Source organism: Eumetopias jubatus, unplaced genomic scaffold (genome assembly GCF_037043125.1).
Source record: "Eumetopias jubatus isolate StellerSeaLion01/CBP00866 unplaced genomic scaffold, mEumJub1_p1.0 scaffold_2, whole genome shotgun sequence".
In the NCBI taxonomy this organism is placed as follows: domain Eukaryota; kingdom Metazoa; phylum Chordata; class Mammalia; order Carnivora; family Otariidae; genus Eumetopias; species Eumetopias jubatus.
This window is the reverse complement of record NW_028274808.1, coordinates 34,802,100-34,824,223: the sequence shown is the minus strand read 5'-3', so window position 1 is coordinate 34,824,223 and position 22,124 is coordinate 34,802,100. Positions and strand designations below refer to the sequence as shown.

The 22,124-nt window shown below is 46.5% G+C and overlaps 1 protein-coding gene across 2 annotated transcripts in view; it reads left to right on the top strand.

Annotated features, from left to right (window-relative positions):
* The window catches only part of RAB11FIP1 (RAB11 family interacting protein 1), a 31,431-nt gene extending 11,294 nt beyond the window's left edge, over positions 1–20,137 (top strand). The window contains exons 2-6 of one of the 2 annotated variants that reach the window (XM_028095333.2): positions 3,985–4,427; positions 5,428–6,229; positions 7,266–9,146; positions 9,916–10,024; positions 17,037–20,137. In XM_028095333.2, the coding sequence (XP_027951134.1) occupies positions 3,985–4,427; positions 5,428–6,229; positions 7,266–9,146; positions 9,916–10,024; positions 17,037–17,255 (3,454 nt within the window). In that variant the 3' untranslated portion in view covers positions 17,256–20,137. The remainder of the gene's footprint in view (positions 1–3,984; positions 4,428–5,427; positions 6,230–7,265; positions 9,147–9,915; positions 10,025–17,036) is intronic. The other variant, XM_028095334.2, reaches the window with a different exon arrangement.
* The last annotated feature ends 1,987 nt before the right edge of the window (positions 20,138–22,124 follow it).

The following is a 22,124-nucleotide window of genomic DNA, read 5'->3' as shown; positions in this document are numbered from 1 at the left end:
AGTCTGCATTGCTGTGAGACTTTTCATTTCCCAAGAGCAGGAACCACACTGCCCTCACCCTGCCACATTCCGATGGAAGGCCCCCTGTGATCAGCTTGCCATGTAGTTGAGCTGCACAGTAAGAAATGGTGCGCTCCAAAGCAGACTGGCCCAGAGAATTGGGCATGGTTGGGTAATTTTAGCTCTTCTCAAAATGACTGTTTAAACCCCAGGAGATTTGACAGCGCGGATCCAGACAATAGAAGACAAATGAATTTTTCTATATTTTTAGCCGTTGCCTTGTCTTGTGTTTGACAAAAAAAAAAACACCAAACCCAAAAAACAAAAACAAAACCCCAAACCCAAAAAATTCCAAAACAGCAGGGCAGCCTATTTGGATAATAGGCATTTTTGTGTATATATACCCAGCACCATCACTTGACTGAGCAGCATAGGGAGGTAGGAAGATTAAAGTTTTCATTTTGTACTGTTTTGTATGATTTGAATTTTTACCTTATGCCTGTTATTACTTTAAAATACAGTTTATGTGAGTCTTCTGTCACTTTCTATGTATTCAGAGGTCCTTTTGATTTTTGAAGAACTGGGTTTTTAATTATAAGTTAAAATAATTATTTGTGGAAGGGACTGCTTGATTTTTCTTGATCAGTTGCAGGATTTTTCCAGAATATGGGCTTAAAAACAAACTCACTACCTTGGGATGATGGCTTTCTTTCTGTACTCTGCCCTTTGGACTAGGAAAATGAACCCGGCCCTGATTTCTGAGATAATTCAAGCTTTCTGGGCCTCCATGAAAGGCAATGCTGGAACACGCCCATTCTGCATCAGAGGCTGTGTGGCCCTGCTGGGACTTCATTATTTATGAACTACTTCCGTGAGGTGATGGAATTAAATGAGCTAAAAAAACAAAACAAAACAAAAACAAATGGATAGAAACACTTAAAATCGAATTGATGTTTGAATGTTGAAACCTACAAACGTGTCTGGTTTGGGATTTCTTAGGGTGAGACATTCACGAATCATGGCTTTCATTTATTTTTGAGTTATGCATGTGCAAGAACCCTTGCTTAAACGGTTTGAATTTTTAATGATGAGGGTAATACTGTGAGAAGAAACAATTCCTGTCTTCTTTTCCAGCTTTAATAAATCCACGGATTTTTAAAAATTCTGAACATTTGCATGGGATGCTTACCTGTGATTCAGGCTGCTCTTCCCATCCTTAAATAGCCCTGTGCCCGCTCTTGGCTACCTGGTGTTTGGTTTTAGGTTTGCCTGTGAAAATAAATGATAGGAACAGTTGATGAAGTGTCTGTTCATACCTCCTAGTGGTTTTAGAGGTTCCCCAAACAAATCCCACTTTAATGCCAGGGGACCGAACCTGTGCATCGGGTAATAATAGGTCCCCCAGGGAGGATTCTAGAGTTGGTTGTAGCGTCACTCAGAACAAACAGACTGACGCTGATACTTTTGGAGAGGCGGGCTGGTCCCAGGAACTGTCGACAGCCTGCTTTGAAGGTCTCTGCATCTTTGAAGGTCATCTCTGCATCCCTTGGGAGGCTGCGGGACGGGACTGAGTTGCGTGGAAGAGCTTGGGGAGGCGGCCTGACCCATGGGCCTCCCCAGGGTGGAGAGGTGAAACTGCTTGTGGCTGGTGTGGTCATCTGAGCTCCGCAGTCAACTTTCAGCAACTTCCCCTTTCCAGGTGCCTGCAATGGGTATTTACAAAAGCTAACCACCCTTCATCACCCAGGCTACCGTTGAGCCACGTGACTGTCCGAAGAGAAAAATACAAATAATCTTCTGGACGTCTAAATGACAAATATGCAAATGCTTCCAGGCTAGGTCTTGGAAGATATACTGGAAAAACACCAGACTGGCAGGGGTGAGGTGGTGTGTAAACACCTTGCATCTCCACCGCGTCCCCCCCCAGCTGTGGGCTGTGGTTTTTAAAAACCATAAAAGATTTCCCCCTAAAGGTACAGAATCATAGCTCACATCATTTTCTCCGATGTTGGCTGTATTTTTGAAATCCAGTCTTAAGTTCTTCTTGATGGCTTTGCATACTGGACTTTACATGTAATCTTATGATTTATGAGGGGTGACTGGGTATGGCAGGTTTTCCCCCTTTCTTCTGAGAACACTTTCTTTTTTTCTTATGATAGGACTTTTACATGAGAAGCTTAAACTTGCCTCGGAAAGAATTTAAATTTGAGCCCTCCTCTTGTGTCTTGCAAAGGGGAGGTAAGTTAGGAGAGGGTGCGAAGTGGGAAGTTTGGTGTAAGAGAAAGAATAGAAGCTTTGGAGAAATGCAGAACTGACTCAGAATCCTGCCTATGCCCTTTGCCAGTTGCAAGACCTTGGACAAATCACCTGCCTTGTGCGCCTCAGTGTCTTTGTAAAATGGGTATAATGTCCATTCCGTGTTATTCTTGCGAGACTTAGATGAGGATGTGCACAGTGCCAGGTATGCTGTAGGCGCTGTTTAAGTGTTAGGTATCTGCTTCCTCTGCCCCTTTCCTTTTAGTGTACAATAAGCTGAGATAGTGGGGCAGCGATCTGCCCTGTGAGCAAGACCGGCTGAGGGTGAAAGGGGAAACTGTGCTCATTTGAGCAAACCTATCATTTCCTTAACGTCCCCGGCCCTCAGCTGTTAAGTAGGTCACTACACAGAACATCCAAATGTGGTTTCTCAGTCTGTGATGGTAACCCTGGGGATGGCTGTCAGTGGACCATGTATTCAGACTTTTCTGCTCTATAGTGGTCATGCTACTAATCCAGCTCACATTCTTGCAGTTCACCAGATGGAAAATGCCCACGGGAGATTTCCTTTTTCTGACGGTCGTCTTTCGGGAGAGTTGGACTGATAGAATATTTGCCATACCTTGAGGTAGTTTGCAAACGACCAGTTGAAATACTTGAATAATGTTTGAAATTTTCCTTTTTCGGATTATTAAGTTAGGAAAGAATGCCTCCTTTCAATTTCCATTTTTTTTTTAGGGTGGTAAAATATACATCACAAAATTTACCATTTTCACCATTTTTTTAGTGTATAGTTCTGTGGCGTTAAGTACATTCACATTGTTGTGCCGCCATCACCACCATCCTTGGCCAGAACTTTTTTATCTCTCCAGCTGAAACCGTGCCCATTAAATACTAATTCTCCATTCACTTTTGCCCCCAGTCCCTGGCAACCGCCATTCCTACTCTATGAATTAGACTGCTGTAGGTACCTCATATAAGTAGAATCATACAATGACATTTGTTTTTAAAGATTTTATTTATTTATTTGTCAGAGAGAGAGAGCGCACAAGCGGGGGAGCGGCAGGCAGAGGGAGAAGCAGGCTCTCCACTGAGCAGGGAGCCCCATGTGGGACTCAATCCCAGGACCCCGGGATCATGACTTGAGCCAAAGGCAGACGCTTAACCAACTGAGCCACCCAGGTGTTCCACAATGTTATTTTGTGACTGGCATATTTCGTTCCTTTTGAAAACAAAAACAAAAAGAAAAAAACGTATATTTACTCTGTCTTATATTTTCTATTATTCCCTGGCAGGGACTGTTCTACAAACTCTTGCTTTTTTTTCTGAGATGTGTGTGTGAATTTGCGTTCTGCCTTCTTAACTGTTTGTGTATGAGCTTTGCATTTTTACCCTATTGATGGAAAATACCAGTCACAGGAAATGATTGGATGGAACATTTGATTTATTTTATTGTTAGAAATAGCTATTGAATCAAGATTTTAAGTGACTGTACATTAAGTACAGAATCAGATCCTATCTTTGCCTGGTGAATGTCTTCTCAAAAACGAAACTGCAAGTTCTGCCCTCATTCCCCTACCTCACCCTCTACTCCAAAGAAGAGAGCCCAAGAATGTGCTTATGTAAGAGGTTGGTGGTAGCAGAGAAGAGAGGCTGGTTAATGGGGACGGTGAACGTTGTTTTAGGCTCCTTGATTCCCAGGTAACCTCTCAGCCTTTCTCCTTGTAGGTGGTACACTTTGAAATCCAAACCAGGAAAGAAGGATAAAGAGCGAGGAGAAATTGAAGTTGACATCCAGTTTATGAGAAACAACATGACCGCAAGCATGTTTGACCTCTCCATGAAAGATAAGTCTCGGAATCCATTTGGGAAACTGAAGGACAAGATCAAGGGGAAGCATAAGGAAAGCGCGTCAGATACTGCTTCAGCCATCATTCCCAGCATGACACCCTCCGTGGACAGTGATGATGAGTCTCCTTCCAAAGACAAGAAAAAGAAATCGAAGATCAAGACCCTGTTTTCCAAGTCGAGTTTGCAGAAAACACCACTTTCCCAGTCGATGTCCGTCCTGTCCACTTCGAAGTCAGACCGAGTGCTGCTTCGTCCCGGAGACTTTCAGTCGCGGTGGGGGGATGATGACCAGGAGAAGGAATCCTCCTCTGCCTCGGATGGTAAGTTTTCTCCTCCTTCTTACTTGGGCCCTCTCTCTCAGCCTATTTGCATTAAGGGAGAAGAAGCAAATCTTAAAGAGGAAGGTTTTAATTCAGTTCCTCGGTTACTGAAATGATGGTGATGGTCATGATGGTGGTGATGGTGGTGATGGTGGCCGTAATGGTGGTTAATCTTGGTTAGAAGGGCTTCTGTATTTCTAAGCCCTCTGGTTTCTAAGAATGTATAAATTCCTTTTCTAAAATGTCTGGCTTGGGGCGCCTGGGTGGCTCAGTTGGCTAAGCGCCTGCCTTCGGCTCAGGTCATGATCCCTGGGTCCCAAGATTGAGCCCCATGTTGGGCTCCCTGCTCACTGGGGAACCTGCTTCTTCCTCTCCCTCTGCCGCTCCCCCTGCTTGTGCTCTCTCAAATAAATAAATAAAATCTTTTTAGAAAAAGGTAATAAAAAAATAAAATGTCTGGCTCAGTAACTGATGTACATTAAAAAAGCTTTTGGAGTTAACAATGAATATATCCAGGATTTTTTTTTTTAATTAAGAGTAAAATCATAGAACCTTAGAGCAGTTCTGACATTTTATTAACTCATCAGGTATTTATTGAGATCCTATTAATGTGTTTAACCCTCATGGGAATCATCCTTAATGAAAGTGGAGGAATCTAGTTCCTTTAACTATGAATTAACTGTGGATTTGAACTTCAGTTTCAATGACCAAATCCTTAACTGTTGGCCACATTCTGCCCTTCTCATTGGTTTAATGCAGGGTTTCTCAACCTCCGCACTGTTTGTAGCTGGGGCCAGATAATTCCTCATTGTGGGGACTGCCCTATGCATCGTAGGATTTTTAGCAGCATCCCTGGCCTCCACCTGTTAGATGCCAGTAACACACCCCCATGTCGGTAACCAGAAATGCATTCAGACACAAGAGATGGTCACCCCCTTCCAGTTGTGAACCGGTCGTTTAACTTCTTGTTTCCTTTTGATCTTTGTTTTTCTTTCCACAGTCATGTCTCACAAGAGAACAGAGAGTGCAGATGCTAAGCAACTGAACCAGATCAATTTCAACCTTCCCAAAAAGGAAGGACTCTCCTTTCTTGGCGGCCTTCGGTCTAAGAATGATGTCCTTTCTCGCTCTAATGTCTGTATCAACGGGAACCATGTTTACATGGAGGAGCCGGAAGCCAAGAGTGAGACCAAGGACAGCAGCCCCTCCTCTTCCCCATCCCCCCAGGGCTTCAGGAAGAAGCATCTGTTCTCCTCCACCGAGAACCTGGCTCCTAGGTCTTGGAAGGAGCCTGGGGATGGAGGGGCGGTGTCTTCCGACAGGCGGTTCTCTGAGTCTTCCACAAAGGACTCTCCGAAATCCATGTCTCTGCCAACCTACCGGCCGCAGGGCAGTGGGGCTGTTCGGGAGAACACGGCTCCGGCGAGCTTAGAAGCTGCAAAAGAAACCAAAGAGAGCAAGAAGCAGGAGAACAAGAAGTCCTCTTTGCTTTCTCTGGTGACGGGAAAGAAGGACGTGGCTAAGGGCAGTGAAGGTGGAAGCCTGCCTACCATCCCAGGGAAGGAGAAGGAAGGCACGCTGATGGAAGTCCAACCAAGGGAGGACCAGCCAGGGCCTGACGAAGACCTAGTGAAAAGCTCTGAGAAGGACACTCTGGCTGTCGTCTCTGGATGGGGTAAATCCCTGAATCCCTTTGAGGAAGTGACGATCACAGAACCGGAAGCTGACCGAGAGCCCAAGTCAGAACCTGCACCAGCTGTCAGCTCTGCAAGGGCTCCACAGACCAAAGCTGTCAAGCCTCGGTGAGTCTTCACCCCCCCTGGTGCCTGCACCTCACTGTTCATGGTGGTCAGCAAGGTCTGCCGGTAGAGCAAATCTTGCATGTGGTTCCAGGGTGGTACCAGTGTATGGCAAGCATTTAATGGCCTGAGTTATTTTTACCAGCACATCCTGCCTGCCTGCCTGGCTGGCCCACCCTGGCCCAGATTACAGTGATGTGTCCTGGCCCAGATTACAGTGATGTGTCCCAGCTCAGAGCCACTGCCAGCAGGCATGGTCTGTCCATCTCAGTAAGATAATCAGCCCCCGGTGGAATGCCCTGGTTTGTAGCAGATTCTGAGTATTGCAAGTTGGGCATACCAGATTCTGGTTGTGGTATGTGCAGAACATGTGTTTATTTAGAGTTCTTATCACATATTTCCCTTTGAGGCAGATGATATCTTTCGTCCTTGCAATTTGGCATTGGTGTGCTGGCACGGGAGACCCTTGGTCCACTCCCGAGTGTGCCCATTCTCTGCGTGTTCAATGTGCATCTTGTTGCAAGAGCCTGAGTGAGCGTTGGGGGCTTTCTGCTTTCTCACATTCACACTAACAATATTTCTGTGGTCTGGGGTGGGAGAGACTTTTTTTGAGATTCTGCTTACTTTGATTTCACACACACAGACACACGGACACACACATACAGACACACACAGACACACGCACACGCACACACAGACTGTTCCTCTTCAAGATTGGTGCCTGTTGCCTCCAGGTGTATCTTTTACTGCTTCGAACTTTGTAGATACTTTTTGTTTATCACCAAAAGAAACTGTGGGCTGTTGCTTTACCTGGAGCTTTCTGTTTCTGTTGCAACAGCCCCTCGTGTGGCATGTGTGTTGGTGATAAAAGTGTCCCTTTGGTACGTTAAGTGATTGATGTTCCTTCTCTCACTTCTTAAGATATCGCCCCAAATATAAAAGTGTTCTCCCCTTTGGAGCAACTTTATTTGTAAGTGTTTCTCGCCTCTCACGATGCATCTGCAACTGACCTGCAGATTTTATTTTGTCCTTTTTGCAGACTGGACGTGTCTCCAGAGGCTCAACCCACAGCCAGGCTTCCTTCTTCCCCTGACTCTCCTCTCTTCTTCTCTGCTCTTTTTTCCAGTTCTGGCCACACACCAGTCCCTTCTAAATCGGGACATGATGCAGAGACACCGTCCTCTGAATCTCCCTCTGTCTTCTCTTTCTCATCTCCCATAGCGCCTCCCATTTCCACCTCCACACCGGTTGAGAGCTGGCCTTCCACAGACAAGGGCCAGGCCCATCCTGAAGAGCCATCTTTGCTCCTTAAGGCAGAATTGCCAAGGGAGAGTTTAACACAAGTTCCAAAGACTATTTCTGGTGCCTCGGGGTCACTTTCCAAAAAGCTACCCACTCCAGCTTGTAAAGGGACGGAAGATTCTCCCACGAGGAAGACCAGTGAGGTAGGCCCAGAGAGCACCATCGGTAGTGACTCAGAAAAGTCTCTCCTGAAGCAGCCTGAAATGGGGCACCAGGGGGAAGATCTGGGGTTTCCCCCCTCAGAACAAGACTACGTCCCTTCATCTCAGGAGACCCAAGAAGTAACATTCGCCCTTTCACTCAGAAGTGGGCAGACTGAAAGCCCAGCGGGGAGGCCTCCGATGGGGGCAAACACAGACTCAGAGAGTCTGTCTGCGTCTTTTGGGGAGAACGGGCTTCAGGAAGACAGTATGACTTCTGCCATGAAGGAAGCGGTGCCCCCTCTTCAGATGGGAGAATCGGCTCCCCCTCTTGGCTCCGTGATACAGAGACACAGAGAGAATGTGGGCGAGAGCCAAAAGAAAATCAAGAAGTACGTGTCATTTTCTGAGCAGCTCTTTACGCAAGAGGAGCTAGAGAAGTCCGCCAGGCTGGTGGAAGAAGACAGAAGTGATCCCCAGGAGCTGACGCATGAAGGAGCCGCTGCTGGAGACGTGTCAGACCGCGAGCCTGCTGGGTCTTTCCACGCAGAGGACGCGGAGAAGGACGCCATGTCCCCACCCGGCCGCGCGAAGTGTGGTGTGCCGGCTTCCGAGGCAGACCCCCTTCCCTGCCCCTCATGCGAGGAGAGCGTCTCAGAAGGGCCCATGAGTGAGGCAAGCTCAGGGAAAGACATTCCCCTCTTGAGGATCGAGCCAGACGATATACTTACGGCTCAAAATCAGAGCAAAGCCAGTGATCACGAAGGTTTATCGTCCAATCCCCTGAGTGGCCTTCACTCTACCCCAGGTGTGAACTCTCCAGTCATGGCTGATCTGGGCTTAACCCTTCCTTCCATTCCTGAGGTGGCATCGGATGATGAGAGAGTGGATCAGGTTGAAGACGACAGAGAGACAGCCCAGGTGGCAGCCCTGGAAGGAGGGCCTTCTTCCTTGAGCCTGTGCCCTGCCCGTCCTGAGAGGGAAAAGGGGCCGAGGGGCGAGGCAGACGGGTGGGCGGCGCCTGTGGAGAGCCCGCATGACCTCAGGTCAAAAGCACCCAAAGCATCTGCTGCAGCCTCTTCAGGGCCAACTGCAGCTTCAGGAATTCACAAACCAGATCTTGGCAAGGGCTCATGCTTGGATAAACGGCTGCCAGGTCCTGGCAGTGGCGAGAAGGAAAAGCTGATGGGAAATGGGAGGCCAAGCCAGCCTCCTGATAGGGCCCTGGATTCTCCTATATCCAGCCCCTCCTTTTCTGAGACCTTTCCTGTTACACACTCTTCCCCTAGCTACCCACACACTGACACTCACCCCACCGGTACAGCAGAATCTCAAAAAAAAGCAACAGCAGAGGGCTCCGCTGGTAAGGTGGAAAATTCTAGCAAGAGGAAGCCGCTTCTTCAGGCCTGGGTCTCACCCTCAGAGACACATCCAGTGTCAGCTCAGCCGAGCGCGGGAACGGGGTCAGCCAAGCACAGGTGAGAGTCGGGGAAGATCGTTTCATCCACGGGAGCGATGCCCCCCCACCCCCAACCCTTTGCCTTCTGCCTGCAGAGGTTTTGGCTTTCTAACTGCACGGCTATCCCGATGGCACATCCCATGCATTGTGCCGTTAGGGCCTATTTTCAAAGGGTCTCCCCCCGCCCCATGGTGGGAATACCTCCTCAAGACACTCCTGCGTTTGTAGGGAGAACATAGTGACAGTCTTCAGAGGTAGTTTAGGAATTGTTCTGCCCAGTCAGAGTTGGGGCTCTCGAACTGCAGCGATGTCCTGTGACCCGTCTCTTCCTAGCATCAGAAAGCAGCCGAGACGGAGTGGTAGAACGCAGCAGTGCTGAAAGCTTGCTGTAAGGTGAAGCTGGCGAGTTTGTTCCGAACTCTTTCTTTACTGTTGAGGAACGAAAGGCTCTCTAGTGACTCCCATGGTGCGGGTCCTAGGCTGTAGTTGCCCCCAAAATCAGAGGCTGTCTTTAATGTTCTTCTGACATTGATAATGAGACCAGGGGTCTTGTGAGAGCATCAGGACACCTGGCTATCCAGTGTGCGTGGTGGGCCTGCATGTGGCTGCCTCGTGCCGGCCGCCCTCATTTCCACAGGAATGCTGGTGTGTGTCGGACTGGAGGTGTGAACCTAACGTGTCACCACTCTGCCCTCTTGTCTGTCTTGCCGGCTGCCATCCGCGAGATGGACAGTTTCTCGGTTTTGTCATTACTGAAAGGTCTAAGGATCCTATCCCCTTCTCTTTAGACTCCACCCCGTGAAGCCAATGAACACAACAGCCACCAAGATTGCTAACTCCAGCTTGGGCACCGCCACCATCATCAGTGAGAACTTGATCAATGAGACCATGATGAAGGTATGTCTCCTCCAGGAAGTAGGCGTGCTAGTTAGGGATCTATGAAAAAACCCGTTTCTGGAGTCACCATGATATACACCTTCTCGGCAGCAGGTAACGCCAGGAGTGACTTGACCATACAAACGTCTGGGTCTTCAGATAATCTTTGGAAGCCCCTACGCTTCCCAGGGGATTATTACTGCTCCCCTGAGAGTTACTTAGTTATTGTTGAATTGCTTAGGTCTCAAGCAACATGATTGATACCGGTGCTGCTTTTTGGTGAGAAGAAAATGTCACCCACCATCTGGTCCGTTCCAATCAGATATGTTCATTTCCCCGTGTGTTCTTTCTTATCTTTTGGCAAGAATGTAAAATTCTTGTGGTTGTCATCATTGCCTAGATATACTTTTTTGAAACTTTATTCTGCAATCATTTCAAACTTAAAAAAAGTTGCAAGAATAGTACAAAGGACTGCTATAAACCTTTCATTAATTGTTGACATTTTACCACATTGGCTTTATCACTTTCACCCTCTCTCTCTCCTGTTCCCTGTCCGTTCTCTCTTTGTATATACAGACTTTTTTCTTTGTCTGAACCATTGGAGGGTAAGTTGCCTACCCCATGCCCCATTTACCACTAAATACTTAAGTGTGTAATTCCTAAGAATAAGGTCATTTAATCAAGGTCAAGACATGTAAAGTTGATGTAATCCCCTTTTCTCATCTGTAGCCCATACTTGAGCTTCACCCGTTGTCTCATGAGTGTGCTCCCTAGTTTTCCTGTTTTTCTTTCCAGTCCAGGATCCAGTCCAGGATCTCTTGCTGTTTTGTTGCCGTGTCTCCCTAGACTCCTTTATCCTGGAACAGTTCCCCGGCCTTCTTGAAGAACCTTGACATTCTCTAAGACTTTAGATCAGTTGTTTTGTAGAATTTTCCTCTGTTTGGATTTGTCTGCTATCTTCTCATGGTTTGGTTGAGGTCGCGCATTCCTGGCAGGAATTAACCGTGCAAATCATGAGTCCTCGGTGGTTCGTAGAAGGAGGCACATTACATCCGCTTGTCGTGGTAGTGGGCATGTTAACTCTGATGACTGACTTTAGGTGGTGTCCAGGAGGCTCTCTAGTATAAAGTTGCTATTTTCCCCTTTTACAATCAATATGAAATTCGTGGGGAGTTAATTTCAGACTATGTAAACATCCTGTTGTTCTCAGGCTTTCAGATCTATTGGTGAATATGGCAGTGGCGAAATGGTGATTTTCCAGTTCCATCGCCTGTGTAGAAACACTGTCCGATTCTCTTTTTCATTCAGTAGATCATAAGTATTTTTGCATGTTGCTCCTTAAATAGTCTTTGAAATGGTTGTACCAATATTTGCTTAACCATTCCCCCTTTTTAAGATTTTATTTATTTATTTGAGAGAGAGAATGAGATAGAGAGAGAGCATGAGAGGGGAGAGGGTCAGAGGGAGAAGCAGACTCCCTGCAGAGCAGGGAGCCCGATGCGGGACTCGATCCCGGAACTCCAGGATTGTGACCTGAGCCGAAGGCAGTCGCTTAACCAACTGAGCCACCCAGGCACCCGAACTTTTACCCTTCTTAAGCTAAATTTCCCGGAAGAATATCGTTTGATTAGAGGATCTCTTCTCTTTCAAAAGCTTGGGCTAACTTGAAAAAAAACAACTCCTGCCCACCAGCCAAACCAAACCAACCCCCCAGATGATCTCTGCTTTGGAGCGTCTCCATCCTGCCCTTTCTGGTTCTAAAATCAGGAGGCTATGGAACACCACCTTGTTGCAAACCTCTGGTCTTTGACTCATAATCACTTGGGCTGGAGGAGAATGATTTATGGAGGGACTGGTTGGCAAGGCTGTGTTGCGTTTCAAATATGTGGAGAGGAATTTCCTAACTGACTACTGAGGACCACTGTCAGTAGAAATAAACTTTATTTCTATTTTAGTCCAAGGCATCTAAACGCTTCATTTAATGAGAATTTTACAGTCCTATGCACTGTAAAACATCAAGTAGTCTTCGTGATTTTAGAATAAAAATTTCTTGCTTGTATCTCCTTTACTCCTGTAAGCATTTTTATATTTTTTTAAGATTTTATTTATTTGTGAGAGAGAGAGAGAGAGATAGGGAGAGACAGCATGAGCAGGGAGGAGAGGGAGAAGCAGGCTCTCAGCTGAGCAGGGAGCCTGATGCAGGACTCAATCCCAGGACCCTGAGATCATGATCCGAGCTGAAGGCAGACACTTAACCGACTGAGCCACCCAGGCGCCCTGTAAGCGTTTTTAAAGTGCCAGTTAGTTGTCACCACTGGGTTCCATTGCATCTCTGCCACCAGGAGCTGGGTGAAGGGTTTACTGAAAGCTGGAGGTCTGAGGTTCAGGGAAGGAGGCTGAATAGTGGTAACAGATGGTCATTGTGAACAAGCTAGCATCTTCTAGCTGCCTTGCCTTCTCTTCCGTTGTACTGCATGCTGTCGGGGCCAGTGGTAAGTGAGCATCATTCTCAGACATACCTGCTATGTTTTAGCCCTAGCCTAAAAATGACCCATAACTCGCCCAGCTCAGCTTGGCGGGCCTCTGAGGGTGTGAAGAGGCAGCACTTACCTTCCTGGAGTTAATGATATTTACCAGGAAACCAGGAAAAAGAACAGCATAAAAGGGACAGTAATGAAAACTAGGGTCATGGAGCAGCCTCCCATCCCCTCTTGTACTGTGGAATGCAGCTGGGCTCCAAAGAGAAACAAACACCTAGCTCTCGGGAAGTGAGCAAGACCCTTGGCTCCCATTTTATTTATTCTTCAAAGCTCATTTAATCAGGGGCTTATCTCCTGGCCCTGACTGAGAGAATAACTTGCCTTAAAACAAAGGCAACTGCTGCTTATTTTGCTCATGATTTGTAAGCCCGGCAGCTGTCCCTCGGGCTGCCTGCAACAAAGCACTTGGTCCTGGACCATACCTAGTAAATATTCTGAGCAAATACGGAAAGTTTCCTAGAGACTCCTCTTGGCCCCCCATATAACAGATGCTTTGTACTAAGCCATAAATAATATTTACAAAAGTAACTACTCTTTGGAATGTTGCAAAGTACCAGCGAGGTTAGGGAAAGAAATTGCATAGCTAAGGTTATGAAAAGCTAGCTGAGTCATTACCATAATGGGTTTTTTTGGGGGTTGCTGTTTTAGGGCCTCTGTCCCTTATAGATGAGTGTATTATTTACCCAGGTGGCTTTAACACTTCCATTTAAAAATAATACAGCCAATTAGATCCAAAAATCATCTGTTCTGTTAATATGGAAAAAGTTAGACACAAATTTGAATATACGTCATTATTATTACAACTACGGTGGGAACATCCAAGGTGAAAATCCTGGAAGGAAATATGTGACAATGGGCAGTGTTTTTTCTTGAATTAATGGTTATTTTCTTTGTACCTCTTCCTTGCCATGGCTGTTGCTCACTTTCTGTGATGCTGGATCATTTTATAATTTTTTAAATCATCACGTATCTAGGATTGCCTAATGATTTCAAAGTCTTACATTCTTTCCCCTTTGGATTATGAAATCCAAATTGAATAGCTGTTTCATAGTTTGTAAGGTATGAAGCGCACATGCCTTTTCAACCCTATGCATTTATCATAAGGAAATATTTTAGAGACGTGATCAAAGATTTATGCTCATGCATTTTAATAAAAATGTTATATATAATTTGAAAACTGAAAAAATCTAAATAGCAAAGGAGACAGGTAAAATATAATGAAATTTTAAGCATCCATTAAAAATGATTTTTGCTGGGGCGCCTGGGTGGCTCAGTCGTTAAGCGTCTGCCTTCAGCTCAGGTCATGATCCCAGGGTCCTGGGATCGAGCCCCGCATCGGGCTCCCTGCTCCGCGGGAAGCCTGCTTCTCCCTCTCCCACTCCCCCTGCTTGTGTTCCTGCTCTCCCTATCTCTCTCTCTGTCAAATAAATAAATAAAATCTTAAAAAAAAAATGATTTTTGCTTAAAAAAAAAAAAGGTGGGGGCGCCTGGGTTGCTCAGTCCGTTAAGTGTCTGCAGACCTTTAGCTCTGGTTGTGATCCCAGGGTCCTGGGATTGAGCCCCGAGTCAGGCTCCCTGCTTGGTGGGGAGCCTGCTTCTCCCTCTCCCGCTCCCCCTGCTTGTGTTCTCTCTCTCTGTCAAATAAATAAGTAAAATCTTTTAAAAAATGATTTTTGCTAAAATTTAGTGATGGGAAAATTCTCATAAAGTAATTTTAAAATGCTTGAAAACCATATTCTGCATGATGCTTAAAGTTACCATAAAACTTACCATAAAGAAACTAAGGAAGAAATAAGAGACCCAAATGTTATGTATAAGTTGGAGTTCCAGGTAATAGTTTTTTCCTTCTTCTATATTTGAGATTTTCCCTTATGAGGAAATATCCCCTTTATAGTGAAAACAGAATTCTGTTATTTTGGGGGAAAATTAATTTTTTAGAAAAGATTTTATTTACTTGAGAGAGAGCAAGAGAGCGCAGAGGGAGAGGGAGAAGCAGACTCCCCGCTGAGCAGGGAGCCTGTCGCAGGGCTTGATCCCAGGACCCCGGGATCATGACCAGAGCCCAAGGCAGATGCCTCACTGACTGAGCCACCCAGGTGCCCCTGGAGAAAATGAATTTTAATTCGTCTTCAAAGTCTAGTTGAGCTGTCACACCCCATCTCTGCAGTTTGTCTCGACTTCCTGTGTAGCAGAGGGCTCTTGGTTTCCAGCTCTCTGAGCCTAGTGTGTGAGGCCTCTAAGGACCTGGTCTCTACTCTCCAGGAGCACCTGCTGCTCCTGCCTCCAGGTGACAGCTTCTTCATCTTTTTATCTCAAAAACCATCTTGCACCGTATCTTATATGACCCACATTTTTCAATAAATAAAATCCCTGTATGACAGAGCTATAATCTAAAAACGCTTGAGGACATCAGGACAACTCCTTTTTTAAAAATTGTGGTAAAATAAACATAACATAAAACTTTTACCCTCTTAAGCATTTAAAAATTAAAAAAAAATTTTCAATCAAGCACAATAGTGTTATATTAGTTTCAGGTGTACAGTTTAGTGAGTCAACAATTTTATACATTACTCTGCTCATCATAAGTGTGTTCTTCATCCCCATCATCTGTTTCACCCATTCCCCCCGCCCCGTGGTAACCATCAGTTTGTTCTCTACAGTTTAAGAGTCTGTTTCTTGGTTTGTCTCTTTTTTTTTCTTTGTTCATTTGGTTTGTTTCTTAAATTCCACATATGAGTGAAATCATATGGTATTTGTCTTTCTTGGGCTGACTTGTTTTGCTTAGCATTATACTCTCTCGGTCCATCCACGTTGTTGCAAATGGCAAGATGTCATTCTTTTTTATGGCTGAGTAATACTCCATTTGTGTGTGTGTGTGTGTGTGTGTGTGTGTGTGTGTGTGTGTGTGTACCACTTCTTTATCCATTCATCAGAGGAGGGACACTTGGGCTGCTTCCATAGTTTGGCTCTTGTAAATAACGCTGCAACAAACATAGGGGTGCATGTATCTTTTCAAATTAGTGTTTTTGTATTCTTTGGGTAAATACCTAGTAGCAGGATTACCAGATCAATTCTATTTTTAATTTTTTAAGGAACCTCCATACTGTTTTCTGCAGTGGCTGCACCAGCTTGCATTCCCAGCAACAGTGCATAAGGGATCATAAGCATTTTTAAGTGTACAGATCAGTAGCGTTAAGTACATTCACCTTGTACAACCAGTCTCCAGAATCCTTTTCCAGACACTCAACTTTTTGGTTGAAGATGGTTTCAGAATTACTAATAGGGTGATTGAGGTCCAGAGGAATGTGTGCCTTCAACAAGTTAAAAAACAAAAACAACAAAAGGATTAAGGGAGAAGTGGTTTTTCGAAAAAGTAGTCCAACACCTTGCCTGTTTCCGTGCAGCCTGTGTTAGGTGAAAACCTGCTCTGTGCATGGAATTGTCGGTGTGTGCTTCTAAGCCGGGACTACGAGCCCTGTGCTTTCCTTCCGAGCCAGGAGAAGATGGATGGGATTTCTCTCTGATGTCTGGCTAGCGTGTAGGCAGCTTACATCACTGCACTGAGCAGCGCCTTCTATCGTGTTGTCAAAAGAGTGAATGATGATTCTGCTCTTGACTTAGCTTCTCCAGCGGGAGACTTGGTACGACCTGGTACTTTCCATTCAAGCCTTATCTTGTGTTTCCTCACAGTTTGGGCCTGGTCACTTTGCAGCTGGACTCCAGTCATCCCAGATTATAAATGCTGATGGAGTAACTCCTTAGGGCTCCTGCTGTTGGCAAGAGTGGGGCCGCTCAGCCCTGGCACTGGCCGCGGTGTGCCCAGAGGATGCGCCACGATTCTGAGCTGCTGACTGGGTGATGCACCACCATGGCACTTAGCTCTGACTCTGCACATGTCTTGAGTATGAAGTGATTTAAAGTGGGGTCTCTGAGTGGCCAGTGCATCAACCTACCCGTGGACTCCTTCTGAGTGTAGCTGAGGAAGTAGCAGGTAGTCCAGGATGAGTGGCTACGTGGGGTGGTGATGGGTGAGCATCGTCTCCCGCACCTTCTGTCACTAGGGTTTCTTCATGGGCCACCGTAGCTTGGGGCTCTCAGCTTCGCATTGATATTTCATTGTGCCAGCTCCTAGTGTTCAGAGACCTCCAATTGTTACATTTCCTAAAACCTCAAATCCAGAGTCTAATCCAGGGGTTTGTAGCCTGTGAGCCAAGTATGGTTTTTACATTTTTAAAAAGTCATAAGACAGAAAGAACAAACGAACCAGCAAAGAAGAACAGACAACACAGGCCATATATGGCCTGCAAAGCCTATTTACTCTCTGATCCTTTACAGAAAACTTTTGTCAATAAACCGGTTTTCTACCTGAACTGAAAACACATTCCCAGGAGACTCCGATCGCTAATAACATTTTCCTCTTTTAGATTTCTTTTCGATATTTGCCTTCTTTGCTGACTTTACCACTTTTTCTCCCCCTCTCTCCCCTTCTAAAGAAATACAACCCCTCGGACCCCGCCTTTGCTTACGCACAGCTAACCCACGATGAGCTGATCCAGTTGGTCCTCAAACAGAAGGAGACGATAAGCAAGAAGGAGTTTCAGGTTCGAGAGCTGGAAGACTACATTGACAATCTGCTCGTCAGGGTCATGGAGGAAACCCCCAACATTCTCCGTATTCCGGCTCAGGTTGGCAAGAAGGCAGGAAAGATGTGAATTGTCAGCCTAGGAGACGGAGACTGTTTTGTGAGTTTGTTTCCACCTGCTCCTGAGGCCAAGGACTCCGTATGCCTGATAACCAGCATACAGGCTCCAAGTCACCAGCTGCCTCCCTTGCCTGTTATCTGGCAAGAGTCAGTTCCACCAACTGAAGCCAGGTTAATTATTACAATGAATCTTTTACTGTACATTCCCAGGGTTTTATTTTTAAATGCCACTGTGCCTTTAACTATATTGTAAATATTTTATGCTCTGACCAGAGATGTGGTCATAAGATCTGCTCCTGGCCCAGAGACTCAGATGGCGCAGGGTTATTCATGTATTTAACATTGAGATTTTCTTTCTTCGATATTGACATTTAAAACTACATACTCCCACTCCCACCCCCACCCCGTCAGTAAAGTGTGGGGTGAAATGAGAAGGACTGGGCACATACTTGCCTGGCTTCTGAGTAGCTCACGGTGGCGTTTGGCTACAGGTGCTGTTTTGATACCGTGTAAACCTTCTGGGCTTCTTGGACTTGATCTTGTTGATTTGACCGAAGCAGGGAGGTTAAAGAAAGCCTCTGAGTGTGCCTTGTAGATTTGGAACAAGCTGCCTTTTCTAAGTACCAGCTGCACTACTCTTTAGCCTTACAGGGTGCTCCTGATCGGTCCATAGAGCCTGTCTGTGGGGACATGAGAAGTAGAAGAGGGAATTCATCACTTTGCACTCACTTAACGGGGGTTGGTCAAAGGCTCACGGTAGCCAGTAGCCAGGTTCCTGCTGACTAGAGTGGCCTCGTCGGTGCTTGAGAAGGGATCGGGTGGCCCAAGCATTTACTCACTCCGCTCCACCAGGTATGGGGTGATCTCAGTAGGACTCCTGTGGCCTGTTCCCCTAGTGCCTTTGCTTGGCTCCCTGATTTCTTCAGCAACACTTCCTGGTGATTCCCGCCCCCCACCAACCCTTGTTACAAAATTACGAAGAGCAAGAAGATAACACTTAGTTTTGGTTGGCCGTATTTTTAAACCTAGAAGAACACATCAATTTTTTAAAGCTAGGACGCTTCTGAACTAATAGCTCCGGTTCGGATTCCTCGGGTAGTTTCCTTGTTCAGAACCTAATACTGGAATTAGAATGTTTCTGTGTTGCTTGTTTTGTTTTTTTTTCCCTCCTGGTTGTGACAGAATCTTATCAAACTTTCACCTCTCTCTGGGGCGGAAGAAGATCACAGGCCAGCGCGGTGGGCAGGGATTGAGGCAACAACAGTTATTAGACGGCGGGTCTCTTCTCTGTATGTTCTTGTTCTGTGGAGGGTAAAGAGGCAAGACGGTTGGCAGCAGAACCCCTTTTCAGAATCACACACTTGCTGCAATGTTAGTTATATCGGAGCACTTTAACCTGAAGGGTGATACTATAACTTGATTAATCAGCTTTTGATTATCTGTAGCTGTTTTATTTAATACTCTTACAGGAGTGGGGACCACTGTAAACTTCCCAGATGACTTGTATTTTTGTAGTGCTGTGAGAGTTATTTACATACCTATAAAGAGAACCATGTATTTGCCTCAACTCTGAAAACGTACATGTATATATATTTGTTCCGCAATAGGTTTTTTACTTAAAAACGTATTTTGACTGTGATAACCCAAGGGCACTGGGGGCAGAGGTGCTCTGAATGATTTCTCCTTAGAAGAGCTGGTGTGGAGACCTGCATTGTTCACGAGAGGTGCTTGGTCTGGAGATATTATCTGCTGCTAGGACCTCGGGTATGTAACTCGGTCAGTATTTGAGAGGGATGTCTGGGTAGAAGAGTGAATTCCTGTGCTCTGAAATGCCACTTGGGGACTCTGGAGGATGAAGGACAATTTACTTCAAGGGTGTCTGGCTTCTACCACTGCTGGGGAAAAAATCCAATTTATGGCATTCCTGTACCTCTCAAAGTAGCTAACCTGGAGGGCATGAGGTAATGACTGTCCTGGAGGGCTCTACTTTGGGGGAGGATTTATCTAGGAGAAGCTTCAGTCTGCCCTGAGCCATTAGCAGGGGCTGGTGAATCGGAGTGTTGGAGCTCCCGTGCCTGGCACGTGTCGGAAAGTGCGCGCTCCCCTACATGAGGAGAGTTGGGACTTGCCTCTGGCTGCTAGAAACACCAACCTGACTGAAGGACGCTGGGAGGAAGCTGTGTTCTGCAGAAGCAGGAGCAGGTCTTTTCCTGGCCTTGCCCGGCTGCCTCCAGAAAGAGCGGTCAGTACTTAAGGGAAGCATCAGATTAAACACTGAACCCCTTGCAGTGAACTTCAGCTGGAGGTCAGCCTCCTGAAAAAAATGTCATGGAGGAACAAGAAAGTCTGCCCTTTGCCATGAGGAAGAGCTCTTGACCCTGAGTGGGAGGTGTGTGCACATGAATAGGGTGTGTGTGTGTGTGTGTGTGTGTGGTTTCCAGCTTTGCTAACCATGGGAGCTCAAAAGGACGGAGAGGGAGGGAGGAGGGCCCAGGACACTCAGCCACATACCCAACTGAAGGCCAGAGGCAATTTAATGTTAAATTAGGCAGGATCTTCCCTCCCTGAGTCCCTTTTCCCAATCGATCTTTTTATTTTCTTTTTGAGAACTATGAATTAATGATCCCTCAAGGCTGACAGATTAATTGCTTTAGGTGGAGAATTTAGCCTCCTAGTAGTCATACCAACCTTGACTCTCTGGTTTCTATCTATATTATATGAGCTACTAACTTGACTTCTTCCATCCTCCGATTGAAAGATCGCCCAGCATTTTTGGATTATAAAATAATTTCCTGCCTTGTTAGTTTGGGAGTTTTTAATTTCTTTGGTTTTGTTTTTAAGAAGTAACCTAAAATTTCTACAACACTAAATAAAATGGTACTACCTTTCAAAGATTTGTGTCTGTACTTTCATGTGGGTGCAATAAAAATGTCTTCTTAAAGAAAACCTCTCGGGTCGCCTGGGTGGCTCAGTCATTAAGCATCTGCCTTCGGCTCGGGTCGTCATCCCAGGGTCCTGGGATCGAGCCCCGCATTGGGCTCCCTGCTCAGCGGGAAGCCTGCTTCTCCCTCTCCCTCTCCCCCTGCTTGTGTTCCCTCTCTCTCTGTGTCTCTCTCTGTCAAATAAATAAATGAAATCTTTAAAAAAAAGAAAAAAAAAAGAAAACCTTTCTTAGGGAGTGACCAGTGTTTCTCACCCCATGAGCTTCCCTCATCTGGATTCCTGTGGCTGTCACCTTGCCTGGGGCCCAGAGGTCCCAGTGTCCTTTCTCCAGCAGAGGGTGGGACATCTCTGATCCCTATGACACGCCCCTCATCTTGGCCTGCAGGGACCATGGCATTTACCAGAAGAACATCATTTGAATTCTCTGCCCCCACTGCGAAGAGCTGCTACCTCTTCCTTGGCACCGGGCACTTTTGGCTAAGCATGTGAATGAGGTCCCTTCCTTGATCCCCACCTCCCACCCCCGATTTCCTAGAGAGTAAAAGTTTCACTATGGGGACATGATTTCAATTGATTGGCTTCAGACTGCCCCAGACCTGGGAGCCAAATCCCTGGTTCAGTCAACCCTGTTTATTCATTTCTGAGTAGAGGGTATTAGGGAAGCACCGAGAATCTTCTCCTGAGCTCAGCTCTCCCAGGACTCGGAGCCTTTCCTGATGAGATTCGAGGTCTGCCTGCCTCCCACCCATAGTCCATGCTCCAAGGACCCCAACCTCTTGAAAGGGAGGAGACACTTTTTCTTGCTCAGTGATAAAAGTCACACTAGAGAGACAGAGGCAGGCAGTGCCTATGAAGCCCCCCGGGGTGGGATGGGGGAGCTTATGTATTTAGATACACTTTAAAATGAAGATGGGGGGCACCTGGGTGGCTCAGTCGTGAAGCGTCTGCCTTCAGCTCAGGTCATGATCCCAGGGTCCTGGGATCGACCTCACATCGGGCTCCCTGCTCAGCGGGAAGCCTGCTTCTCCCTCTCCCACTCCCCCTGCTTGTGTTCCCTCTCTAGCTGTGTTTCTGTCAAATAAATAAAACCTTTAAAAAGAAAATAAAATGAAGATGGGAACACGAAGTACGCGGTACAGTATGGATAGCTTTGAACATTTCCGCACGCCTTTGGATACTCTTCTGCAGCAAGGACAGAGAGTGATTCCGGGGGAGAAGGTGCCCCAGCCAACTACCCCCTCCCCCTGCCCCCTCCAGACACCCACAGAAGAGCCATGGTGGCTGCAGACACTATCCAGGTTACTTCCAGCCCACCCCCCCCTCCGCCAGGGAAAACAGCCACTAACAGGGCATGGGTAGGACTCTTCAGCTGTGGCCCAAACATCACAGGCTCCCTCAGCCCCGGAACCCAGTCTCTAAGCAGATGGACCCTGTTCCCTCGGCTTCTCTTCAGGAGTCACCTTGGGGACTCTGCCGTCTCGCCCTCCTGGCAAACAGGAGCTTTTACTTCTCATTCAAAACAGGCTTCCTTCAGCTCTGTGGGGCCAGCATACTCCAAGCCCCAAACACTCCTGCGGGAGTGTGCTCAGCCTCTCGACTCTTATGCAGAAACCTGTCTCGGCGCCCTGGAAATAGTCACCCTGGTGCCTCTGATAAGCCCTCACAGAGGTGAGAGAAAGCTGCTCCTGTCTTTGCCTAGCAAGCGCACTTCAGGTGGAGCCTGACTGCAAAAGGAAGGCTCGTTTTCTGCATTATTACTGTTCCCTAAGCACTGACATGTCCTATTTCTAATTCTCATCAAGGTAGACAGTATGTCCATTATGCAGATGAGGAAACTGAGTCTTGGGCATCAGAACTTTAGTTCCCCTAGGGTCACACAGTGAGTACTTCAGAATGGATTTGAACTCCTCATCTGTCTGACCTGGAGATGGAGAAC